The following is a 23,094-nucleotide window of genomic DNA, read 5'->3' on the forward strand; positions in this document are numbered from 1 at the left end:
TCCTAGGTCGACCCCTGCATGCGTTGTGTCACATCACCTGGCCTGGCAGAAAAAAAGGCTGCGATTGACGGTTACAGGATCTATACAGTTTTTTTTTAAGTGTGTGGAAACTGGACACCTTTTCAGTTTTCTTTTCTCATCCTCAAGTCTGTCAAGTTATTTAAAGTACTACCAACTGTAGATGCCGATGTCGACCTGAGCTTCCTTCTGCCGCTAGGAGGGAGGAATAGCACTAACTGGCCAATATAGACCCTGCGAAATGTCAATAATGGAATATAAGTATTTTCCCACACATCATTCTTTCATCATTACATTGTTTTTAGTTGACATCTAAATAACTCAAATAACTCAAATAAAAAACATTAAAGCTGAAAATCAGACAAAATCTAGACAAAAGGCAAATAAGATCAGAAAATACTGTGTGGAAATGGCTTTAAAAAAAACATTATTTTAGCCAGCTCTTGTTGTTTATAGACATGGCCTTCTGTTTGAGGATGGTTTGTGATTGGGTTTAGGCCATTTTTCTCTATCCTTTTACTTCTTGCAAAACCCCAGCCAAGATATTACTTGCTGCCATAGGTGTTTTTTTTGTTGTCACAGGCCTCTCCCCATCAGGAAGCTGAAAAGCAGGCCACCAGCTCAGTTGCATGACGCACAGCACAGGTTGTGATGAGGTTAAGTCCACTGAGTAACTGCTCTCTGCTCCCTGACTCAAAGGCCATGAGAAGTTCCATACAGTATCACACCTGTCAGATGAAGTAATACTAATAGTTTTGTTGGAGAGGAAGTGCAGTGTACACTTGTTTAGCTCTGTCTTGATACCCAATATCAATGTTTGTTTGTGATACATGAGCCTTCCCCTGTGTGTCACAATTCCCCAAATGAATCCTCAGCATGCTGGGTCACGGTTTCCAGAAACGAACCTAATTCACATTGATCCATAATAGGACTCTCTTCAGGGGAGACCAGGGAAAAGCCTAACATCCCAGGCCAACAGTGTGGACCAGATGAGCATAGTGGGAGTGTTATTAGCCTAGTACTTGAAGGTAGCAGTGGTGATGAGATTCCTGTTGTCCTGCCCGTCAGAATATGGCCCCTCGGAGGTTTGATACACCTGGTTCCTTATTAGTATTCACTGAAGCAGAGAGAGAGGTCATACCTAGGGTGATTATTCACCCATCCTGACTGTCTGAGCTGAGACACAGAGATGTGGAGACTCGGGATCAACAGGATCTGCCCACACTCCGTTAGCCAGGGGTAAGAGAGGTTACCGTGGTCCTGAATAATGCCATGAGGTCAATGACTGGATGTGTCAATGCAGGAAACCACTACTACTCAGTTAACCCACAGCCTAGGGCCCTGGACAAATACATGTCTCTACAGGACAACAGGACCATTGGTTACCTGGTACAATACAACACCCCTAACTAGTTGAAAATGATGAACCTTCAACCTGTCATCTTTGTCGATAGTCACATGCGTCTCCAACGTTACCCTTTCACAGTCTGTTTGGTGATACAAAATGGTGGCGCAATTGAAGAATGAGAGAGAGAACATATAATAATGTGTCTGCAGGTTAGTGAAATCCCTCAAGTGCGTCTTTGGCTCTGCAGGTTCCTACTGTATCACTTCTTCCTCAAGTCCAAACATAGGCTTTCACACATTCCCTACCCACAGGACTAGCACACAGCTGCTCCCATTTAACCAACAAAGACAGAGGTCCCAGAACTCAGGCGCATGAGAATACTGTGATGCTGATGATATAACCCAGAGCCGTGTTCGAGGGACTGTGGATGATGTTCTGTATTATGTTATCCAGACAGCCACTAACTTCTATGTCGAGGATGTAGGCCTATTTTTGGTTGGATTCTGGCCAGCCACCACCAAAAAGGTTATTTCTAATTACCCAAATACAGATGGTGAACTGAGAGGGGGGGGGGTGTAAGTGGAACGATTTAATGTCAGTGGTAAACGTTTTAAAGTCAATCATACATCATTTATAACATACTTCTGTCTATTCACGCTACTCTGCTACACTATCCCATCTGTAAAACCAGTTAATGACCCCGGAGAAACTATAGTGAGCCTTTTAGTAGGAGTCAATAAGTAGTTGGTGACATGGAGTGCTTACTCAGCAGCCTACAGCCTTTGTTCCTGTGCTTGTAAATGTCACTGGGTGGTGTTCGTGCTGTGTCCACAAGCTGTGCTGCCTGGCTGCACGCCCTCTGACCTTCCAGAGCGACGCCTCTCTCCTTCTCCTCTCTCTGTCCCTGTGTAGAGGGGAGACTCCGTCAGAACCATTAAACACTACATTATATACAGTCGCTCATGTGTTCACTCATGTCACTGTCACGTGTCCCTTCCAAGCCATAGTGTTTGTTCACCCATACTCAAGCGTCATGCTAGGTTTTTGTTCCATCGTGTCAGCTTGTGTCAGGAAAATGCACTGTCAACCCTGAGCCAAAACACCCACCCCTACACACACACACAGCCATTGTCGTCTGTCTCTAACCCGTCCTACACGGGGACCTTCCGGTTAGAGCCCAATTGGAGTGAGTGAAGATTACAGTATAACACTGTTATTAGATTGGTCAGTTTATTAAGGTGTGTCCAGGAGTGAATGCCCTTGGAGCGCTGCCTCTCCTTGCTGAAGGGATGGGCAGATGGTGTTCCAGAGAGCGACAGTTATTCATGTGTTGATGTAAAGCCCTTCCCTGACCTCCACCCACTAACCATCATAGTAATCCATGACATGTCAGTTCAGGGATTCACAAGTTCAAGTGAAAGCGCCGCCGCCGTTAACATCTTAAAGTGTCATGGTCTTATCTGGTTTCCATGAAGAAATAAAAAGCATTCCAACTCCTAGTGTGTGTGCGTGCGTGCACGCTTACATGCATGTGTGCGTGTGTGTTCCTATTGCCCTTGGAGCGGTCAGTGTTAACCCCCTCAACCTCACAGTGCTTATACACCACAGCAGTCAATTCAACATCTATTTCCCATCCCCAGGACAACAGCTCATCTGCACACAGAGCACAGATATACAGTACATCTGACGGACAGAATAACATGGAGCAAAGCTTGACTGAGGGCGGCCAGGGAGAGGGGCTGAGGAGAGGGAGAGAAGGGTCTGAGGAGAGGGAGAGAAGGGTCTGAGGAGAGGGAGAGAAGGGTCTGAGGAGAGGGAGAGAAGGGGCTGAGGAGAGGGAGAGAAGGGGCTGAGGAGAGGGAGAGAAGGGGCTGAGGAGGGCAGAGGAGAGGGAGTGGGTTGATTTGATACTCCTACGCACTGAAACTCACTCATGGTGATGTTGGGGGAGACAATATTATAGCTGTCAGGGATCCTTCTTAAAATATATTTCTGGAACAGTCAGGGAGAGAAGAGAAGAGAGAGAGAGGAGGGAGAGAGCGGAGGGAGAGAGAGGAGAAGGAGGGAGATTTATGCCCCGGCGTTGCACTGCACTGGGGGTTTTCGTCAGATGCCTTTGTTTGTCGCTGTTGATTTGAGCTGTGCTCTGGGGAAGGCTGATAAGAAAAGTACAACCGCGCTTCTATTACGCTGACACTGATGATGTCAACACATGTCTAGGACTGTGTTTAATCTGTGCATATACTTTGGGTGGGCTTTTGTTCCAGAGCAAACTGTGTACTACAGTATACTGTGTTATGTTGTACTGTACGGTAGGCTAGAGCTAGGCTAAGGCACAAGTAAAATACTTTTTTTTTTTTGCAGCCGTTGCAATAAAGTTCATGGAGTATTTCCTTGTGGCCAGAAGACATAGGCTCAATCAGTGTACTGTGCTCTAGCAATGGAGCTCAGATAATCTTCTGGAATGTACCGCTCTACTTTCAGAACACCCCATACATGTAACGTTATTTCACCTGTTAGTATATATCTGGCCCCATGCAGCGCATCACATGAGCAGGGCAACTGACCCCCCTCCTATAGGTCACCGCCGGGTCACCAGTTGTTTCTGCCACTAGAGCTTGGGGTCAAAGTGCGTGAAATGACACTGCATTTCTGTCACATCACCACCATCACATCAAATGACTCCACAGCCGCTCCGGATTAAATTTTCAAGCCTCCTGTGTCAGGGAACTAGATATTCTGGCCCCAGGGAATGGGATCTATAGGCATTTGGTGTACAGAAATCACAGAGGATGACAGGCTCCCATTTACCTCTGGTGATGAAGTCTTCGTCAGGCCTGGCTGTCCACACTGAAGTGAGTTATGACCTTCTTTAACTGGTTTACTAGAGGATTTGGGCCTGTCTTGTGGAGGACTATCCTTAGAGTGTCTCTACCTCTCAATGTGACCTTTTATACTGTGTCTAACAAGCCAAATTGTTACACATAAGTAAACATTTTAACGATATCCGATTGTTACCAATCCATTTGATTGGTTTTGTGCTTTGTTGATGACGTTGTGGCTAACCCAATAGACAGACTAATAGTATGGTTTAAAATGATACAAACATGGCAATTTTATACATCTGATTCAAACATCAAATTGTTTTAAGATGAAATTGTCTTGAACCCAAATTTGGGAACCTAGGATTTCGTCTCCAGGGAAAGAAGGCACTCAGTGACTCAGATCCACTCTACCTCATTTCTCTCCTCTCTCTCGCTTTACCTCCCTCCATCTCTCTGTCTTTGAGCTCCTAATAGCTATTTTATTACCTCACCCAAAGGGCCCTTTCACTACCTCACCTACACAGAGTTACCTAAGTACAGTGCATTCGGAAAGTATTCAGTACCATTGACTTGTCACACAGCCTTATTCAAAAATTGATTAAATCCCCCCCCCCCCCTCATCAACCTACACACAATACCCCATAATAACAAAAGCAAAAACATCATCACATTTACATAACTTTTTTGAAGCACCTTTGGCAATGATTAGAGCCTTGAGTCTTCTTGGGTATGACGCTACAATCTTGGCACACCTGTATTAGGGGAGTTTCTCCCATTCTCTCAAGCTCTGTCAGGTTGGATCGGGAGTATCGCTGCACAGCTATTTTCAGCTCTCTCCATAGATGTTTGATCTGTTCAAGTTCAGGCTCTGGCTCGGCCACTCAAGGACATTCAGATACTTGTCCCGAAGCCACACCTGCATTGTCTTGGCTGTGTGATTAGGGTCGTTGTCCTGTTAGAAGGTGAACTTTTGCCCCAGCGCTCTGGAGCAGGTTTTCATCTAGGATCTATTTACTTTTCTCAGTTCCTCTTTCATTCGACCCTGACTAGTTTCCCAGTCCCTCCTGCTGAAAAACATCCCCACAGCATGATGTTTCCACCATCATGCTTCACCGTAGGGATGGTGCCAGGTTTCTTTCAGATGTGACGTTTGGCATTCAGGCCAAAGAGTTCAATCTTGGTTTCATCAGACCAGAGAATTTTGTTTCTCATGGTCTGAGAGTCCTTTAGGCTCCTTTTTGCAAACTCCAAGCAGGCCTTTTATTGAGGAGTGGCCACTCTACCATAAAGGCCTGATTGGTGGAGTGCTGCAGAGATGCTTGTCCTTCTGAAAGGTTCTCCCATCTCCATAGAGGAACTCTGGAGCACTGTCAGAGTGACCATGGGGTTCCTGGTCACCTTCCTGACCAAGGCCATTCTCCTCCGATTGCTCAGTTCGGCCAGCTCTAGGAAGAGACTTGGTGGTTCCAAACTTCTTCCATTTAAATTTTTTGGTACCCTTCCCCAGATCTGTGCCTAAACACAATCCTGTCTCTGAGCTCTATGGACAATTCCTTCAACCTCATGGCTTGGTTTTTGCTCTGACATGCACTGACAACTGTGGGACCTTATATAGACAGATGTGTGCCTTTCCAAATCATGTCCAATCAATTGAATATACCTCAAATGGACTCCAATCAAGTGGTAGAAACATCTCAAGGACGATCAATAGAAACAGGATGCACCGGAGCTCAATTTCCCATCTCAGAGCAAAGGGTCTAAATACTTATGTAAATAAGGTATTTCTGTTTCATATTTTTAATACATTTACTTTGTCATTATGGGGTATTGTGTGTATATTGATGTTTTTCTCAGATATCATTTTTAGAATAAGGCTGGGAACGCAACAAAATGTGGGAAAAGGGAAGGGGTCTGAAAACTTTCTGAATGCATTCCTCAACCATGTCCATGCCATCTGTCCTCTCTATGCAAGTCCCCTCTATTTCTCCCTCATCTTCCATCCCTGCCTCTTGCAGCTTTTAGCCGACACATGTTTGACATTCAGTGGGCAAACATTGGGCTTTTCAGCTAGTTCTGTCCAGGAGCGCTAAGAGCTCCAGTTTTAGTTAACGGTGGCTGAACATCCCTGCCCGAGAGCTTCTGTCAGTCCATCCACATCACGAGTCAGCGCATGGGAAGGAGAGGGCGGGGAGAGTTCTGATATTTCGTCTCTCTTGTTTCTTCTTATCTATTTTTCTTGGGATTGTTTGTGTATTAGTATTATTATTAGATATTAGTTGTGTACTGTTAGACACTTACTGCACTGCTGGGGCTAGAAACAAGCATTTCGCTGCACCTGCTTTAACATCTGCTAATCTGTTTACTAGAATAAACTTTGAATGGATTGAGATTTTGGGGGTATGGACAGGAATGGGGTTTTGAGCACTTCATTGTAGGCTGTAATTGTTTAATTCCTGTTTTAACAGTAGGCCTAAAATCTGACTGAGGAGATCTTTACCATACAATTCCCACACTGCTCTTATGAAATAGAGGTATTATTATTTTTCATTGTGCCCCCTCCTGACCATACCAATAGCTTTCTTAATGGAGGATCTCAGCATTAATGAAGACATTTTCACATTTTAGTCATTTAGCAGACGCTCTTATCCAGGGCGACTTCCATTGGAGCATTCATCTTCAGATAGCGAGGTGAGACAGCACCACATCACAATCGTAGCAGGTACGTTTTCTCTCGACCAAGTACTTGTCAGCAAAGTCACTGCTAGTTGGAAAAGACAAGTGCATTTTATTTTTCTTAACGGAGGAACTCAGCATTAATGAAGACTGTAACGTATCCGCATACAGAGAGCCTCTGTGCTGGCAGAACTTTCCTCAGAAAACATTTCAACAGGGACTATTCAAGTCAAATGGATTGTGATCACTGTTGTGAGCCAGTTAGAGCGAGTGTTCCTTTTTTCTGTCTTTGGCAAAATATCAAGCAGCTTGTTTAAATGTCAGAGTGTTGGGTTTGGCAGAGACAGGGGTAGGGGGGTGGAGAGAGGGGATGTGGGTGTGAAACATTACCCTTTCAGTCTCAAGAATGACTGTGGCTAATTAAGAGAGCTATTCTTTCTCAAATATCACATTCATGTCAATGACCTTATCCAGGGGGCTGGGGTAGAGGGAGGGGACTGAGATTTGAAGGTTGTACAGGCATATAGTGTGTCCTTGCAAAGATGGTTACTTACTGGTCTATGCTGAACAGTACGTTCTAAACCCAAGAATCATATACAACCACAGCACTGGTGAATCAATCATGTATGGTAGCAAGTGGGCAGTACAAAACTGTTACAGTCCAAAACTGTGCAAGTACGTGGTTTTCAATACTTTTGGGGTGACAGAACCCTAAATCGCTCCACTGAAAGGCATCTGTTACTTCCCTTGTCGTTGAAGGGAGGAAAAAACGACTTTGTGGAAGATCGAAGACTTTTCACTCTTAAGACCTGAGAAACAAAATGAAGGTTGTTCTCACAGTACTTGCTATTCAGGCTGAGTGATGTAGACTTCTCCCTCCACACCCGCTCGGCTCTGATGTTCATTTCATCCAGCTCTGTGAGGACTGCAGTCGCCCTTTGACTGACCTTGCAGTGGGTTTCCTCATTTGCCTCTACCTGAGGAGTGAGAGTGTGTCGTACTGTCGTCTCGCTCCAAACCCCCAAACACAGCTCCAGTGATAAATGCACTACAGAAGCTATCGCCACCAAGCAGTACAGCAGAGCAGAGTACTATCCCTACTCTCCCCCACTCAGAGAGCTGCCTTAATACACACTGACAGGCATTACCTCATCATCTCGACTGTCCTCCTGGGCTGCTTATGTAAGGCCTGTCTGACTGGCTGACGAGGGAGGATGGTGATCAGCAGTGGAAACTAACCTAAAAAAGGCTGTGTCCTTGGGATTGAATATATTTCAAGAGCCCCAGGCAGAGTAATGTTAGGCAGGCATTATGATCCAGAGTTGTCCCTAAAGTTCATCCTGGCTATTTCCCTCATGGGAATCTCGGTCCTATGCAATTCCCAATGGCAACCAGAAGCCCATTAATTGTCATTCAATGCCACCCTTGTCCAATGTCAATACAGTCCTCTTGCCCTTAAGTCCAGAACTTTGGCACCAAGGCAAAGCTCGGATTCCTTCTACACCAGTCAGATGAGGACAGAGAAGTAATGTGTAGATATCATATATAAGGCTATGCTATCAATGGGATTGTAGATGGAGGCATTACCTCAGAGATGCATATCCCCGCTCAAATTATTACTCCAATACAGAGAGAGGAGAGCGCTGTGAGGAGCTTCAGAGACGAGAAGTTACACCTAGCCAGACAAAGTGAGAGATTAGGCACAGCTTTGCTGCTAAGACCTTTCTGCTGAAAGGAGAGTCTGTAGAGGAGCCTTGAGAAGAGCAATTCACTTTCCGCAGTCTCTGCCCTAATCGACACAGACACAGCCAACAGGGCAGCCATGTTGGATCGTACAGGGCTGCCAGGGCTCTAGGGTTACTTCAGTGAGGCTCCAACCCCTGACTCCTGGCTTCCCCAAGTTGGCGCCCCTCTCCAGGGTGATATGGCTCAATAGGCAGGTAGACACACTAGACAGACTGCCTACCTCCGACAGGAACGGTTGTTACTACTCCCTCCTGGTGGTGGTTCTCAGTCACTGATCAGATCCCGCTAGATCAGCAGAACAGCATGGGTCTTGATTTCGATCTTGGAAATGCAACTTAAAACAATTAATACTCTTTGATGGTGTTACTTATAGTTTAGTCACTTGGCCTTGGTCTCTCTATAACTTGAAATAGAACTGCACCCTACAAATCTGTTGACTGTTGTAATAGAACTGCACCCTACAGATCGGTTGACTGTTGTAATAGAACTGCACCCTACAGATCGGTTGACTGTTGTAATAGAACTGCACCCTACAGATCGGTTGACTGTTGTAATAGAACTGCACCCTACAGATCGGTTGACTGTTGTAATAGAACTGCACCCTACAGATATTTTGACTGTTGTAATAGAACTGCACCCTACAGATCTGTTGACTGTTGTAATAGAACTGCACCCTACAGATCGGTTAACTGTTGTAATAGAACTGCACCCTACAGATCGGTTGACTGTTGTAATAGAACTGCACCCTACAGATATTTTGACTGTTGTAATAGAACTGCACCCTACAGATCTGTTGACTATTGTAATAGAACTGCACCCTACAGATCTGTTGACTGTTGTAATAGAACTGCACCCTACAGATCTGTTGACTGTTGTAATAGAACTGCACCCTACAGATCTGTTGACTGTTGTAATAGAACTGCACCCTACAGATCTTTTGACTGTTGTAATAGAACTGCACCCTACAGATCTGTTGACTGTTGTAATAGAACTGCACCCTACAGATCTGTTGACTGTTGTAATAGAACTGCACCCTACAGATATTTTGACTGTTGTAATAGAACTGCACCCTACAGATCTGTTGACTGTTGTAATAGAACTGCACCCTACAGATCGGTTGACTGTTGTAATAGAACTGCACCCTACAGATCGGTTGACTGTTGTAATAGAACTGCACCCTACAGATATTTTGACTGTTGTAATAGAACTGCACCCTACAGATCTGTTGACTATTGTAATAGAACTGCACCCTACAGATCTGTTGACTGTTGTAATAGAACTGCACCCTACAGATCTGTTGACTGTTGTAATAGAACTGCACCCTACAGATCTGTTGACTGTTGTAATAGAACTGCACCCTACAGATCTTTTGACTGTTGTAATAGAACTGCACCCTACAGATCTGTTGACTGTTGTAATAGAACTGCACCCTACAGATCTGTTGACTGTTGTAATAGAACTGCACCCTACAGATCTGTTGACTGTTGTAATAGAACTGCACCCTACAGATCTTTTGACTGTTGTAATAGAACTGCACCCTACAGATCTGTTGACTGTTGTAATAGAACTGCACCCTACAGATCTGTTGACTGTTGTAATATAACTGCACCCTACAGATCTTTTGACTGTTGTAATAGAACTGCACCCTACAGATCTTTTGACTGTTGTAATGGCGCTAGATGAGTGTGTCAACATTCTGAAAGCATTAGCTAATGCTATGTTTGTATACAACTGAATTCCTTGGAAACCATTCAGAGTATATCGAGACATACTACTCCTAGTGTAGATATAACAGGCTCTACTGGAATGGTCTGTGGAGGCACTTCGATTCACAGCCAGCCAGAGGGATGTTTTAACACTTCAAAAATAACCCCTCTACAAATTAGAATCCTTCCCTGCAGCCGATGAAAAGGCAACAACATGGGCGTGGGTTGTGTGTGGAATCTATAAAGATAACCTCAGAGTGCCACATCACTCCTCCCAAGCCAGCATTGCCTTCCCCAAGAGCTACTGTACAATCGATGACACTGAGCAGGCATCAGGGTGTTTATTACATGCTGGGCCCGGCCCTGATCCACTATTGTAGCAGATCATCTAATTGAAGCCGGCAACCAATTCCCTGCTGTGCTCTGGACGTGTGGCAGCCAGGAGTGAGATACACATCAAGGAACTCAATGGCCTTGGCTTTATACATCCTACTGCTTTTGTCTCCTCCCAGCCTAGATTCCTGCGGTCCATCTAACACAGCCTTGATTAGATGTAGGACTATCCACTGTTGAGAAATGACATTATGCACGGTATGCGTTTCCCTGCTTTCGTAGTAATGGGTTGACGCTGTCTTTGGCAGGAAATGCCTGCTTTATCTCAGGGCTGAGGTGATCACATGGAGAAATACAGGAGTACAACCACAGTGCATGAATAAGGTTGTGAAAAGAAAGGAAAGAAGGTGTAGCTGCTGATGGCTATCAAAACAAAGTCAGCATGTTTCGACTGCAGCCCTAACCTCTCTCTCATAAAACCCGGTGCTAATTACTGAAGTATGAATTATTCAGCCGTTTAACGACTCAATGAAATATAAATGGTCTGGATCAATAGGGCGCTCCATCAGAGCACCCCGGGGACTCCCCACAGGGAGGGGGATATGACCAGGGAAGGGCTCCTATTCTCCAGGCCAGACCACATAGTGACACTGGGGTTGGACCACAGACACTGACCCTCAGCAGTATGCTGCATCAGCGCTATCCTCACAGCACCCAGGAGAGCTGCATTAGCCTAGCCATTCACTGGTGTATGGTTAACCTTAGGACCAGGGGCCTCATTTATCAACAGTGCACAAAAAAAATATTATCCTTGCATGCGGGACTTTTCCCGCAAAGGTTGGCAAGTATCAAATCTTAAACTTGACAGGAAAGTGTGCATTTCTCCAATAATATCTCAGACCATTTCTAGTGGTTGAAGAAATGTATTACAAGCAAACGGTGTGCTTTTGAGGGAAATTGAAGTGTTTGACGAACAGGAATTATAATAATTGTAGGCTAATAAAAGCATTACAACGTAGGCTACTGATAAAACAATTACGTTTGCCGTTGGTAAGGTGATCTCATAACAGCATGTAGAGTAAAGTGTTTATTTGACTTATTATATGGGCCCAAATCATAATAATATTTTCTGACAACATTTTTACTCCCGTTACACAACAAATATTAGGCTACCATTTATCCACCACTCATTCGATAGCCAACCATGCTCGAAAGTAAATAGACCGGTAACCTACAGTATAGAAGCGGCAATATTGCTGTGACTGAGATAGGAGCGCGACATTATAGCCTCTTTAATCTCAGAGCCTATACCAAGACAGGAGATAGAAACACAATCATCTATTGACAAACTAAATATTGAACAACCATTATTCTTTTTGCATAGTGTGAGCTGTAGCATTTACTTTTAAATTGTTTGAAAAGGCAATCAATTGTGCATAATGCACAGCCAGTGTTTGGCACTCGGTGTAGGCGATTAGTTTGCATGTTAGTTTGAAAAAGTCCCTGCAAAAGATCGAAACATTCTGCCCACAACTCTACAGAAATGTGATAAAATGTGCTATTGCACTTTACAACATTTCCAAATCATTCAGCAAATGAGGGTGTTTTTGTTTCCATAAAATGTGAATGAATGGAGGGCGTTTTCAGGCGGGGTTGTAGCGCTCGTTCACCAGCACACACATATAATATATTATGTGGATCAATGAAAACATGCGTATGTTGCGTGCGACAGTTTGATAAATCCCAATCATTTTTTGGCGCACACAAATCCTAGAATTTCCACGTACGCCAGAATTTAGTGAGACATTTACGCACGGTTGATAAATTAGGTCCCTGGGGTTTGTACTGGTAATGTGAGCTGGTCAGGGAAACTGCTAAACCCTAGCCCTTTCATCTCAGTGGGTGTGTGCGTACAGTATGCGTGGTGTTCAATCAAAGCATTGGTAGACATTGTTTAATAGACATGTGCGCCATCTAGTGGTATATTACCTGAAATGCATGTTTTGTTGAAGACGGGGGTTATCTCCGTTTCTGATTGCAGTCCAAACCTAGAGGAACACATCAGAGAACGACGAAAAAAAATCAGTCATCACAGAGAAGGAAAACCATGTAAAAACAATCCGTTCACAAAAGGATGTACACGGATACTTACACCAGCCAGCCAACCCATCATTGTAAATAAGAAGCTGTTCTTAATTTACCTGCCTGGTCAAAAAGTACAAGTAGAAAATTATAAATCCACCACAGTATGTCAATGTTTTGCCTCTAAACAAACTAACAGCAAACATACCCTGCCACTGTGGTTCAAGAGTAAACAGACAGCTGTACTTTGGAGTGGGTGAGAGTGTGTCCATGGTGTGTGTGTTTCTCTGCATTGGGCATTGTGATACCAGAGTATCAGATCATACAGGGATGGCAACAGTTTACCTATTCCTCCTCCTGTGTGTGATGCTGCTAGACTGCCGGCTGGGCTGGGGAGGTAAGTCCTGCTCTGACTGCTGATGGTTTCAGTAGGTTTCTCACTAGTAACAATATTACTGTCAGTTATGCACCAGCCATGACTGTAACAGCCTTACCATCTCCCTCTGGCCCTCCAGCCCCAGTGTTCCTGTCAGGCCAGGCAGCAGACAGTGTGCTGAGGAGACAGAGGCGCCACAACACAGGGATGTTCGAGGAGCTGTTATGGGGGAACCTGGAGAGAGAGTGTCTGGAGGAGAGGTGTGACCTGGAGGAGGCCAGGGAAGCATTTGAGAATGAAGAGAAGACGGTGAGTGTGTGTGTGTGTGTGTGTGTGTGTGTATGGTTGGGTTAGACTCCACCATGAATCCGGTACTGTGTAATGAATGGGTTAACTTGTGATATTCTGAAGATTCTGTATTTATTTTTCAGATGGAGTTTTGGGTCGCTTATGAAGGTGACTTTGCTTAATGATTAACTGTTGTGTTGGCACAAACAGAGGGGATTAAGCTGTGACTCAGAGCTGTGTGTGGTGTGTGGGTTTAGCAGTATTTGTGTTTGTATTTATAATGGATCCTCTTCCTGGGGTCCAGCAAAATGAAGGCAGTTTATACAATTTTAAAAACATTACAATATATTCACAGATTTCACAACACACTGTGTGCCCACAGGCCCCTACTCCACCACTACCACATATCTACAGTAATAAATCCATGTGTATGTATAGTGCGTATAGTGCGTATGTGTATGTTATCGTGTGTGTGTGTTTATGAAACTTGGTGTAACGTAAATTGCATCAATAATGCTCTGTTATGTATCAGATGGGGACCAGTGTAAGTCGTCCCCCTGTCTAAACCAGGGCTCCTGTAAAGACCAGAAAGGATCCTACTCCTGCATCTGTCTACGAGGCTTCACTGGGACGAACTGTGAGATAGGTACAGTAATAACATCGTAAAGGCTTACTTGACTTAAGCCATTGGCTCCTATAAGGAGCATAGGCCTTGACAAATGTCCTCCATTTCAGTCAGTTCGGGGCAGGTTGGTCCAGCTTAAACCAGTTGAGGACGCTCTATGTAAACTCTGCCTGGACGTCACTCCTATAACATTGCGATAACACGGTTGTAAAACCACGTTGGCCATAACAATCGCAACCATACTTACTTCTATTTGCTATATTATTTAACATGCCTCATCTCTTTAGATGTGGGTAATTGATGTAGGTTTCTCCCCACAGTAACAGTTAGACAGTGTGCGGTGAATAATGGAGAATGTATGCACTTCTGCGAGAACCTGGACACCTATGGGGCAGAGTGTAGCTGTGCAGAGGGCTACAAGCTGGCGCAGGATCGAGTCAACTGCAATCCTGAAGGTAGCCACAACATTCACACGTCTTGTTATACCTTTACCATAATCTTGCTAAAGTACTGTGTAGCAACATGTCAATACAGTAGTGTGATTACAACATTACGTCATTGGTGTAGAGTAACTTGATGTAGAGTTACCACCCAGCCCTCCTTAATTTGGATTTGTATACCACCAGTGGAGTTTCCTTGTGGCAGAGACAGGCGGACTGTGATCACGGACATGTCTAGATCATTACTCCCCCTTAAGAACACAAGATCAGATGCCAACGTCACTACAACCCCCTCCCACACCCCAGCCAATACCACCAAGCCCCCTGTCGGAGACCTCAACGTCAGAATACGTATTGTAGGTGGCGACACAGTCACCCCTGGAGATATCCCATGGCAGGTAAGAGAGGGGAAAATACCAAAATGCACTATGCACTGGTGAATGTATGTCTAAGCATCTCTGGGTCCTTGAAAAGAGCTACACACAACCCATATATATTATTATTACCATGTAAGGGCCGATATACAGTACCAGTCAAAAGTTTGGACACACCTATACATTAAAAGGTTTTTATTTTTACTATTTTCTACATTGTAGAATAATAGTGACGACATCAAAACCATAAAATAAAACATATGGAATCCTGTGGTAACCAAAAAACGGGATAATCAAATCAATTATATTTGAAATTTGAGATTCTTCAAAGTAGCCACCCTTTGCCTTGATGTCAGCTTTGCACACTCTTGGCATTCTCTCAACCAGCTTCATGAGGTATTCCTTTGGAATGCATTTCAAGTAACAGGTGTGCCTTGTTAAAAGTTCATTTGTGGAATTTCTTTCCTTAATGTGTTTGAGCCAATCAGTTGTGTTGTGCCAAGGTGGTATACAGAAGATAGCATTATTTGGTAAAAGACCAAATCCATATTATGGCAAGAACAGCTCAAATAAGCAAAGAGAAACAACAGTCCATCAATACTTTAAGACATGAAGGTCAGTCAATACGGAACATTTCAAGAAAGTGCAGCCGCAAAAGCCATCAAACGCTATGATGAAACCGGCTCTCATGAGGATAAGGATAAGTTCATTAGAGTTATCAGCCTCAGAAATTACATCCCAAATAAATTCTTCAGAGTTCAAGTAACAGACACATCTCAACATCAACTGTTCAGAGGAGACTGCTTGAAATCAGGCCTTCATGGTCAAATTGCTGCAAAGAAACCACTACTAAAGGACACCAATAATAAGAAGAGACTTGCTTGGGCCAAGAAACATGAGCAATGGACATTAGACCAGTGGAAATCTGTCCTTTGGTCTGATGAGTCCAAATTTGAGATTTTTGGTTCCAACCGCTATGTCTTTGTGAGACCCAGAGTAGGTGAACTGATGATATCCGCAAGTGTGGTTCCCACCGTGAAGCATGGAGGAGGAGGTGTGATGGTGCTTTGCTAGTGACACTGTCTGTGATTTATTTAGAATTCAAGGCACACTTAACCAGCATGGCTACCACAGCATTCTGCAGCTATACGCCATCCCATCTGGTTTGCGCTTGTCCTCCAGATGCAGGACTATCATTTGTTTTTTAACAGGACAATGACCCAAAACACACCTCCAGGCTATTTGACCAAGGCGGCGAATGATGGAGAGCTGCATCAGATGCCCTGGCCTCCAAAATCACCCAACTTCAACCCAATTTAGGTGGTTTGGGATGAGTTGGACCACAGAGTGAAAGAAAAGCAGCCAACAAGTGCTCAGCATATGTGGGAACTCCAAGACTGTAGGAAAAGCATTTAAGGTGAAGCTGGTTGAGAGAATGCCAAGAGTGTGCAAAGCTGTCATCAAGGCAAAGGATGGCTACTTTGAAGAATCTAAAATATATTTTGATTTGTTTAACACTTTTTGGTTACTACATGATTCCTTTGGTGTTATTTCATAGTTGTGGTGTATTTATTCACTATTATTCTACAATGTAGAAAATAGTTAAAATTAAGAAAAACTCTGGAGTAGGTGTGTCCAAACTTTAGACTGGTACTGTATGTAACGGGCTCTCCCTGCTCTCTACTCCCCCAGGCTGCTCTGGTGCAGAGGGCCAGTGGGCAGGTTTTCTGTGGGGGCTCTATCCTCAGTCAGTTGTGGGTCATCACTGCTGCCCACTGTCTGGTGGAGGGACAGCAGGGATCTTTTTTTGTCAGAGTGGGTAAGGCACAATTCCGGTTAGTTTTTTTAGCTCAGCTACGGTACATTCTCACTACTTTACACAGGAGCGTGTTCATAGGTGTATGATTTGTATCTATTTCATTGCATCTATGACTAAAACTAAATTCTCTACTAGAACGATTCATATTGATTACAGATGGATTACTTAATTTAGTTATTGTACCTCTCCAGGGGAGCATAACATCAATGACAAAGAGGGCACGGAACAGGACCACAAGGTGTCGAAGCAGTACAAACATCCGCTCTACGACTCCCAGCAGAGTCTGTACAACCACGATATCGCCCTGCTGCGCCTGCACAACCCCATCACATTCTCCTCCCACGCCAGACCCATCTGCCTGGGGCCCAAGGTCTTCACCGAGGACCTGGTGAAGGATCAGTCCCCGGCTACGGTCAGTGGCTGGGGTCGCACACGCTTCCAGGGGGCCACGTCTCACTTACTACAGAAGGTAGAGGTGCCATTTACAGAGAGGACGTCGTGTAAGGATAGCAGTAGTGCCCGTATCACCAAGTATATGTTCTGTGCCGGCTATGCTCACGTGGCAAAAGACTCGTGCCAGGGGGACAGCGGGGGTCCCCATACCAACCGTTACCATGACACCTGGTTCCTGACAGGGATAGTGAGCTGGGGGGAGGAGTGTGCCAAGGATGGGAAGTATGGGGTATACACCAGAGTGTCACATTACTATAGATGGATACGTCACGTTATGTCAGTGACCAAGCGCATGCTGCATGACGTCCTGGATGACTAACCCCTGACCTTTGACCCTCAGGGCCCACGCTGGCTTTTTTTGTTCCAGGTCTTTTGGGGGTTCAGGAGATGTGTCTGTTTTGTATTCAAATAGAGAGCGTCTTCTTGTAGCTGGTGAAAATAAGCTTTACATGATAGAGACCTGTATGGCGAACAGATGCTTATGCCTACTGAACATTTATTATGCTTATTCAGAAAACAAAAACTATATTTTACTGGCAAATGGCTGTATGCAAGCAACTAACACTGCTTTATTGTATTCTAATATAGAAAAAAACATTCAACTCTAAGGCGCAGAAGAAACCTGTATTATTTCAATAAATACTTTATTTGGTCTATATACAATACTGAAGCTGTATAAAAAAAAGCAGCCAATCAACAACGATGACTGAAGAACAATAATAAAAACCTGAAACCTGCCATGTTCGGTCAATATTCAGTTAGCCATGCTATGTTCTCTTATGAGAAACACTTAGCAACAAGCTTACAGCGCTTGTCAAAGACGCACAGCATTTTCAAGCATATTTCTGTCTCTATTTTTGAACATCACAGTTCAGTGCAAAATGTGCAGCATTTTGGAGCCCAAAAAAAGAAAACCCAGCTAATTCTGCCATATGAGGAGAGAAACCCATTGATGCGACACGCAGCAGTCAAGCAGGTCTCCGTTAAGGGTAGACAATTTTACTGGGCTGCACAGCTGCTTACCGCCGCGAAGGAACAACTTGATAGCAAAATTAATGAATGAATTAATAAGAAGACATTAGTAGTATCGCGCTGTGCTCCCGCAGTTTTCCTGGCTCATTTCCACATCAAACGCAGCATATGAAAGGCAAGCCTCCGACTGGGGCCTTGATTTGATGTAGTAAATTCATATAAGTCCGCAATCAATATTTAATTAAGCGTTCGACATAGCGGGTATATTTCATGTTTGCTGTATGATCCTGTTTAATGGGAAGCCTAAGATTAATTGCAAGGCCGTGGAGGAGACGAGTAGAGGAAGAGAGAGTGGCACATTTCTCCCTCTCTCTTGATCCAGCTCTCTCTCGCTCCATTTTGTGCTGTCACACCGGGGGAGACAGATAGAGTGAAATCCTGGGGAGAATGACATCAGTCTTTGCTGGCGCCACGCAGGTAGTAGCTCTTCCCCCATATCACTATAGACCTGAGGAGTACCCTTCTATCAATCCCCATCACCTCACAAGATGTCGGGAATTTACCATCCGTGACATCTTAACAACTTTATGTATATTGGGGCGGCGTGTCTCCTCGCCATTGACACACACCGAGCCTCGGAAATAAAATGGAAAAATAATAGGTATGAATCAGGAAAATATGACGGAGGTATTGCGTTCATGGAGAGCTCAATTTCTCTAGAGACTTTGAAAATATAGTAAAGCTCTCAGCTTGTTTTCTTTCAGCTTGCATTTCGCTTATAAGCATTAATAAAGTGCCAGTTGAGTTTAGGTCTGATGTGAGGTAGAAGCAAGACTGCGTTTGATATTGCGGAGCAAACAGTACATTTATCAAAGAGGAGCTCGATTCCAACATTGCAGGAATAAAAAGGCATTATGGCACGGCACGTTTTGGCATTTCAAGCTTGGAGAGCTAAGAGAAGGGTGCCTTAAGGAATAAGACAGGATGGATACCTAAACAACATGAGCATGTAGAATAAATGAACATTACCAAACAATAGACCAACATTCAAGTATACACATCCAAAATGAATTACATAGCTATGTACAAAAGTCTCTTTTTAAGAAATGTTTCAGGCGAAAACCCGGATTATTATAACGCATAAGAACACACATAAACGTACAAACACCAACTGCATTCTCACTGATTAGCAATGACGGTTAAGAATCCCTCAGAGAGCGAGAGTCCATGGATGTAATCCAGCTACAGCAGCCCAACAGAAAAGCCCATTGGCTGGGTCTAAGAGGAAGTGGGGGATTGAATTTTAAGTCCCAAACCTTTTCACATGTCCCTTGTCCTTCACCAAACCGTGTGCCTTTGTGCTGGTAGAAGCCTGTGCTGTCTAAAGTGTTTGGAGGGTAACATTCATAAAGTGTGTCCACTGTCCATCATGGTGGGCAAAAAAAAAAAAACAGGTCCTCATGTTACTGGCCCAGAAAAATGTCAATCAAAAACCCAGACCTAAAACTCCTACGTCCTTCTTAAATTGGCTAGTTGTCTCTAATCGTGGCCAATCAGAGCACTTTGAGGAAGCAGAGTTTAAGATATACCATCAGTCATGACCTCACAATGTCTAATGGAAAACAGTCTGTCTTTTCAGTCTGTCAATCTTTGTAAAGGTCCAACAAAAGGTGTTGCTGCCTTCCAATCCTCCTCCGAAGTGGGGAATACGAGGTTCCGATTAACCACTTTCCCAGGTCCCAAGAGCACTTGAAGACAGCATTTCCCTCTAAGGGGAGCTGAGCTTTCTGGCCTTCAGATTCCCTGGATCTGCATAAAAGATAGGAGACACAAATGATTCAAAGAAACCCATCTAATGAGCTACATGTCAGAGAGGAGGATTGAGAGTACAAATGGCTTTAGAAACTTCTTCCTCTGTACTGTAACACTAACCGTACCTCCTAGTCTGGTGGACTGTCCTCTACTGCCGTTTCCCAGAATCATGTGCAGGTTGGGGACTGGGATGATACCCTCCTGTCTGCGACTCAGGTTCTTCACCAGCCTGGAGATGGAGTGAGGGAGGGAGGCTTTAGAGGAGTTAAAGGCCCAGTACAGTCAAAAACGTGATATTACTATTTCTCATTTAAAACAAACATTTTTTTTTTTTTAATTAAAAATCACACTGAGGTTTGAATATTATTGAGAAATTGTGAAAATTATGAGAAGGCCATTTTAGTGTTAGAGCTGTTTGAAAAGAAACATGACATTTCAACCTGTTTTGGTGGAATGGGAGTTTTGGCCTGCCTGGTGACAACACCAGGGGGTCAATTAGTTAATAGACCAATAAGAAATAGAGTTCCAAGCTTTTCAGTTTTCCCCTCCCCACTCAGAGCACTCTCAGACAGTCCTAGCAACATTCTTGCTTGAGAAATTGCTCACTGTTAAGAAGCAAATGTATTTCTTTGACCATCTTAATTGAAAAAAAAGCACAGTACTTACTGATTTAATATTGAGATACAAACTTTAGCTGCATTGGACCTTTAAGGTGAAGGGCAGGACACACGATAATGAAATTGGCGGTGCGCCGCAGTGTGCAGAAGATAACCTGCTAGGTGTTGACGAATGGTGGCCATTCAACATTGTGAAATGAAAATAAAATGGTAGCCAATAGGACTGCCACACGCTGCTTTTAACCATTCTCCTTCGCTGTCTGTTTTGTCCTTAAGTCTTTCCACCTGCTATATTAGGCTCCAGTCAGCCCAGAGCCCATGTCAAACCCGTGTCAAATAAGGTTCTGCCATTGGCAACCAACTTTACCACCAGACAACTGACACTGTCGACACTCACCAGTGGCCTTCGCTGTCCTCGTGCTGCAGCTGGATGACATCACCCATCTTGATGGTGAGGTCATCTGGGCCGTATCGTGAACATTCAGCCAAGGCCTTATATCTGCCTGGAGCCTGAGAGGACAGACACAATTCTGTTAGACTAAGAGAAGGATATGTAGAACTGTAGCCTTCTAGAGTATGCCTTTTAAACGTGTAGTGTCCACTTTAAACGTAGGGAGTTTGAAGAGGTTCCTTTAACCTTTCTGATAAGCATATTTAAGGTCCTGGGTAAGGAACGAGGCCACACAGTGTGTTAGTGTTTAAATACAAATCAGTGGTTGTATTGATGTTGTAGAGAACCCATCTCACCAGCTGAGCAGCGTCCTCCTCCTCGGTGTCTGAAGGCTGAGAGGGGTCCTCACCTCCACCCCACTCCTCCAGGCCCTCACAGATGTCTACTGAGTGAGGTGCACCGGGCCAGCCTGGAAATTACACATTTTGGTTTTGAGTTACATTTTGCTTGTCTCTCCTTATATAGTGCCTTAATGAAGTACCAGAAATACCCGAAGTAAATACGTGGTAACTATAGCGATAAATTACAATTAAAAACGGAGTAATTGACAATCAAATTATATTTTTTCAAGGGATAGGGGAAAAAAATCTATACTGTAGAGTATTGCGTTATTATTTTTGCAGATTTTATATCAATACTGACTCCCAAGTATTGACTTGCAATGTTAGCTAGCGCTAGTGCACTGTACCAGCGATAAAACCGTAGGATTTATCATCCTATAACTTGTTCTGCATCTTCTTTCTAAAATGTTTCAATGCTTTTGAGAACTTTTACCTCCAAAACTAATTTTCGCATGGCTTTCTCTTGGAACATCGAATCGCAAAAAAATATATAATCTTGATACATATAGAATTTCAATACATATAGTATCGGCACCTAAGTATCATTATAATATTGTATCTTGAGGTCGCTGACAAATCCCAGCCCTACTTCCGCCATATTAGCATACAGGTGACATAAGTCAAATCACCTCAAAACAAGACATGGTATCAATAACAAGATACAACTAGCTGAAACAAGAGACATACTATTCCCCGCATGGCAGCCTCTTGTTGCTAGCTATCAGACCGTTTAAAAATCATAACACCACGAGGCCTTGTGCCCCATTGATGCGAGTGTGCATCATTTTGGTGAAGTTGTCTGGCAACCAGTCTACTGTACATGTATGGGGTAGTGGTGTACTCACTGCGTCGGTTGCGCCGGTGTTGAGGGGAGTGGGACTGGGGGTCTGGACTGCTCCTCCCTGACTCAGTGTCCTCGGAGCTGATCGACGCCCTCTGCTGTTTGCTGTGGGAGAGACAACACGACACAATCAATTTGTATACATTTTATTTAACCTTTATTTAACTAGACTTAATCAATGAACGAACTCATGCTCCAGGTAGAAGCTGCCCTTAGTCACAGATCTAACCTTTACTCATTTCAGAGGAACATCTGATCCTTGATCTGTGGTTAAGGACAACTTCTCAAACTCATCTCACACCACCATGATGACCTTTCAGCCGCCAGCCAAACAGCCCACAGAGCAGCAAAACAGAGTACAGCATATAGCAACCATGTGACCAAGTGCAACCAAGTTCACACAGAGACACATGCTGGCACATGGAAAGATCTGGTCTCCATTTAACAAGATCCTAGTTCGTCAGTGTATTAGGAGGTCCATTTTTCTTGGGTTTGAAATAACTACTATAATTTAGCGACATTTCAGTTATATTCAATCTCAAAAAGCGAACCCCATCTTAGAAGCAGTTCTGGTGCTGGAAACATGAGGAAATCAATACGTTTTTTGTTTATTTGTTTGGCATTCCATGCTAAATTGAAAATCCCATGCAAAGATGGGTGCAGTCATTTGGGGTAAGATGTCTGAGATGGAAGGCCTGTTGGGACATTGGTCTCTCAAGACATGAAAAGCGCATCTGGCGATTTATGAGCCGAATGGAGTCTGCTATTGAATGGGTTGCAGATGACGGTCAGTATGCAAACACAGCAGCCCTGTGGGTGGTTTAGGTCCCCAAGCTGGGCCATGCCGAGCCTGGCCGAGGCATGCAGAGCTGGGCTGAGTTTACCACTGAGCGTCAGGGCGGGTCAGTGGCGCTGGGGGCGGGGTCGGTTGGGGGGGCGGGGCCGGGGGCGTTG

The 23,094-nt window shown here is 44.2% G+C and overlaps 2 protein-coding genes across 4 annotated transcripts in view; one reads left to right on the plus strand and one right to left on the minus strand.

Moving 5' to 3' along the window:
- The first annotated feature begins 12,688 nt into the window (after nucleotides 1-12,688).
- LOC139390499 (coagulation factor IX-like) lies at nucleotides 12,689-17,844 on the plus strand. Its single transcript, XM_071137631.1, has 8 exons — nucleotides 12,689-13,128; nucleotides 13,247-13,416; nucleotides 13,539-13,563; nucleotides 13,928-14,041; nucleotides 14,341-14,475; nucleotides 14,647-14,858; nucleotides 16,527-16,653; nucleotides 16,845-17,844. The coding sequence occupies exons 1-8, from the start codon at nucleotides 13,002-13,004 to the stop codon at nucleotides 17,423-17,425; spliced, it is 1,491 nt and encodes a 496-aa protein (XP_070993732.1). The 5' UTR covers nucleotides 12,689-13,001; the 3' UTR covers nucleotides 17,426-17,844.
- A 1,722-nt stretch (nucleotides 17,845-19,566) lies between these two features.
- The window catches only part of LOC139390498 (MCF.2 cell line derived transforming sequence a), a 29,440-nt gene continuing 25,912 nt past the window's right edge, over nucleotides 19,567-23,094 (minus strand). For 2 of the 3 annotated variants that reach the window (XM_071137628.1, XM_071137630.1), the window contains 5 exons: nucleotides 22,145-22,245; nucleotides 21,255-21,367; nucleotides 20,905-21,017; nucleotides 20,016-20,119; nucleotides 19,567-19,887 (listed from right to left, as the gene is read on the minus strand). In XM_071137628.1, coding sequence (XP_070993729.1) covers nucleotides 19,847-19,887; nucleotides 20,016-20,119; nucleotides 20,905-21,017; nucleotides 21,255-21,367; nucleotides 22,145-22,245 — 472 coding nt within the window. In that variant the 3' untranslated portion in view covers nucleotides 19,567-19,846. Of the gene's footprint in view, nucleotides 19,888-20,010; nucleotides 20,120-20,904; nucleotides 21,018-21,254; nucleotides 21,368-22,144; nucleotides 22,246-23,094 lie in introns of all 3 variants that reach the window. The other variant, XM_071137629.1, reaches the window with a different exon arrangement.

Source organism: Oncorhynchus clarkii, chromosome 31 (assembly GCF_045791955.1).
Source record: "Oncorhynchus clarkii lewisi isolate Uvic-CL-2024 chromosome 31, UVic_Ocla_1.0, whole genome shotgun sequence".
Taxonomy (NCBI): domain Eukaryota; kingdom Metazoa; phylum Chordata; class Actinopteri; order Salmoniformes; family Salmonidae; genus Oncorhynchus; species Oncorhynchus clarkii.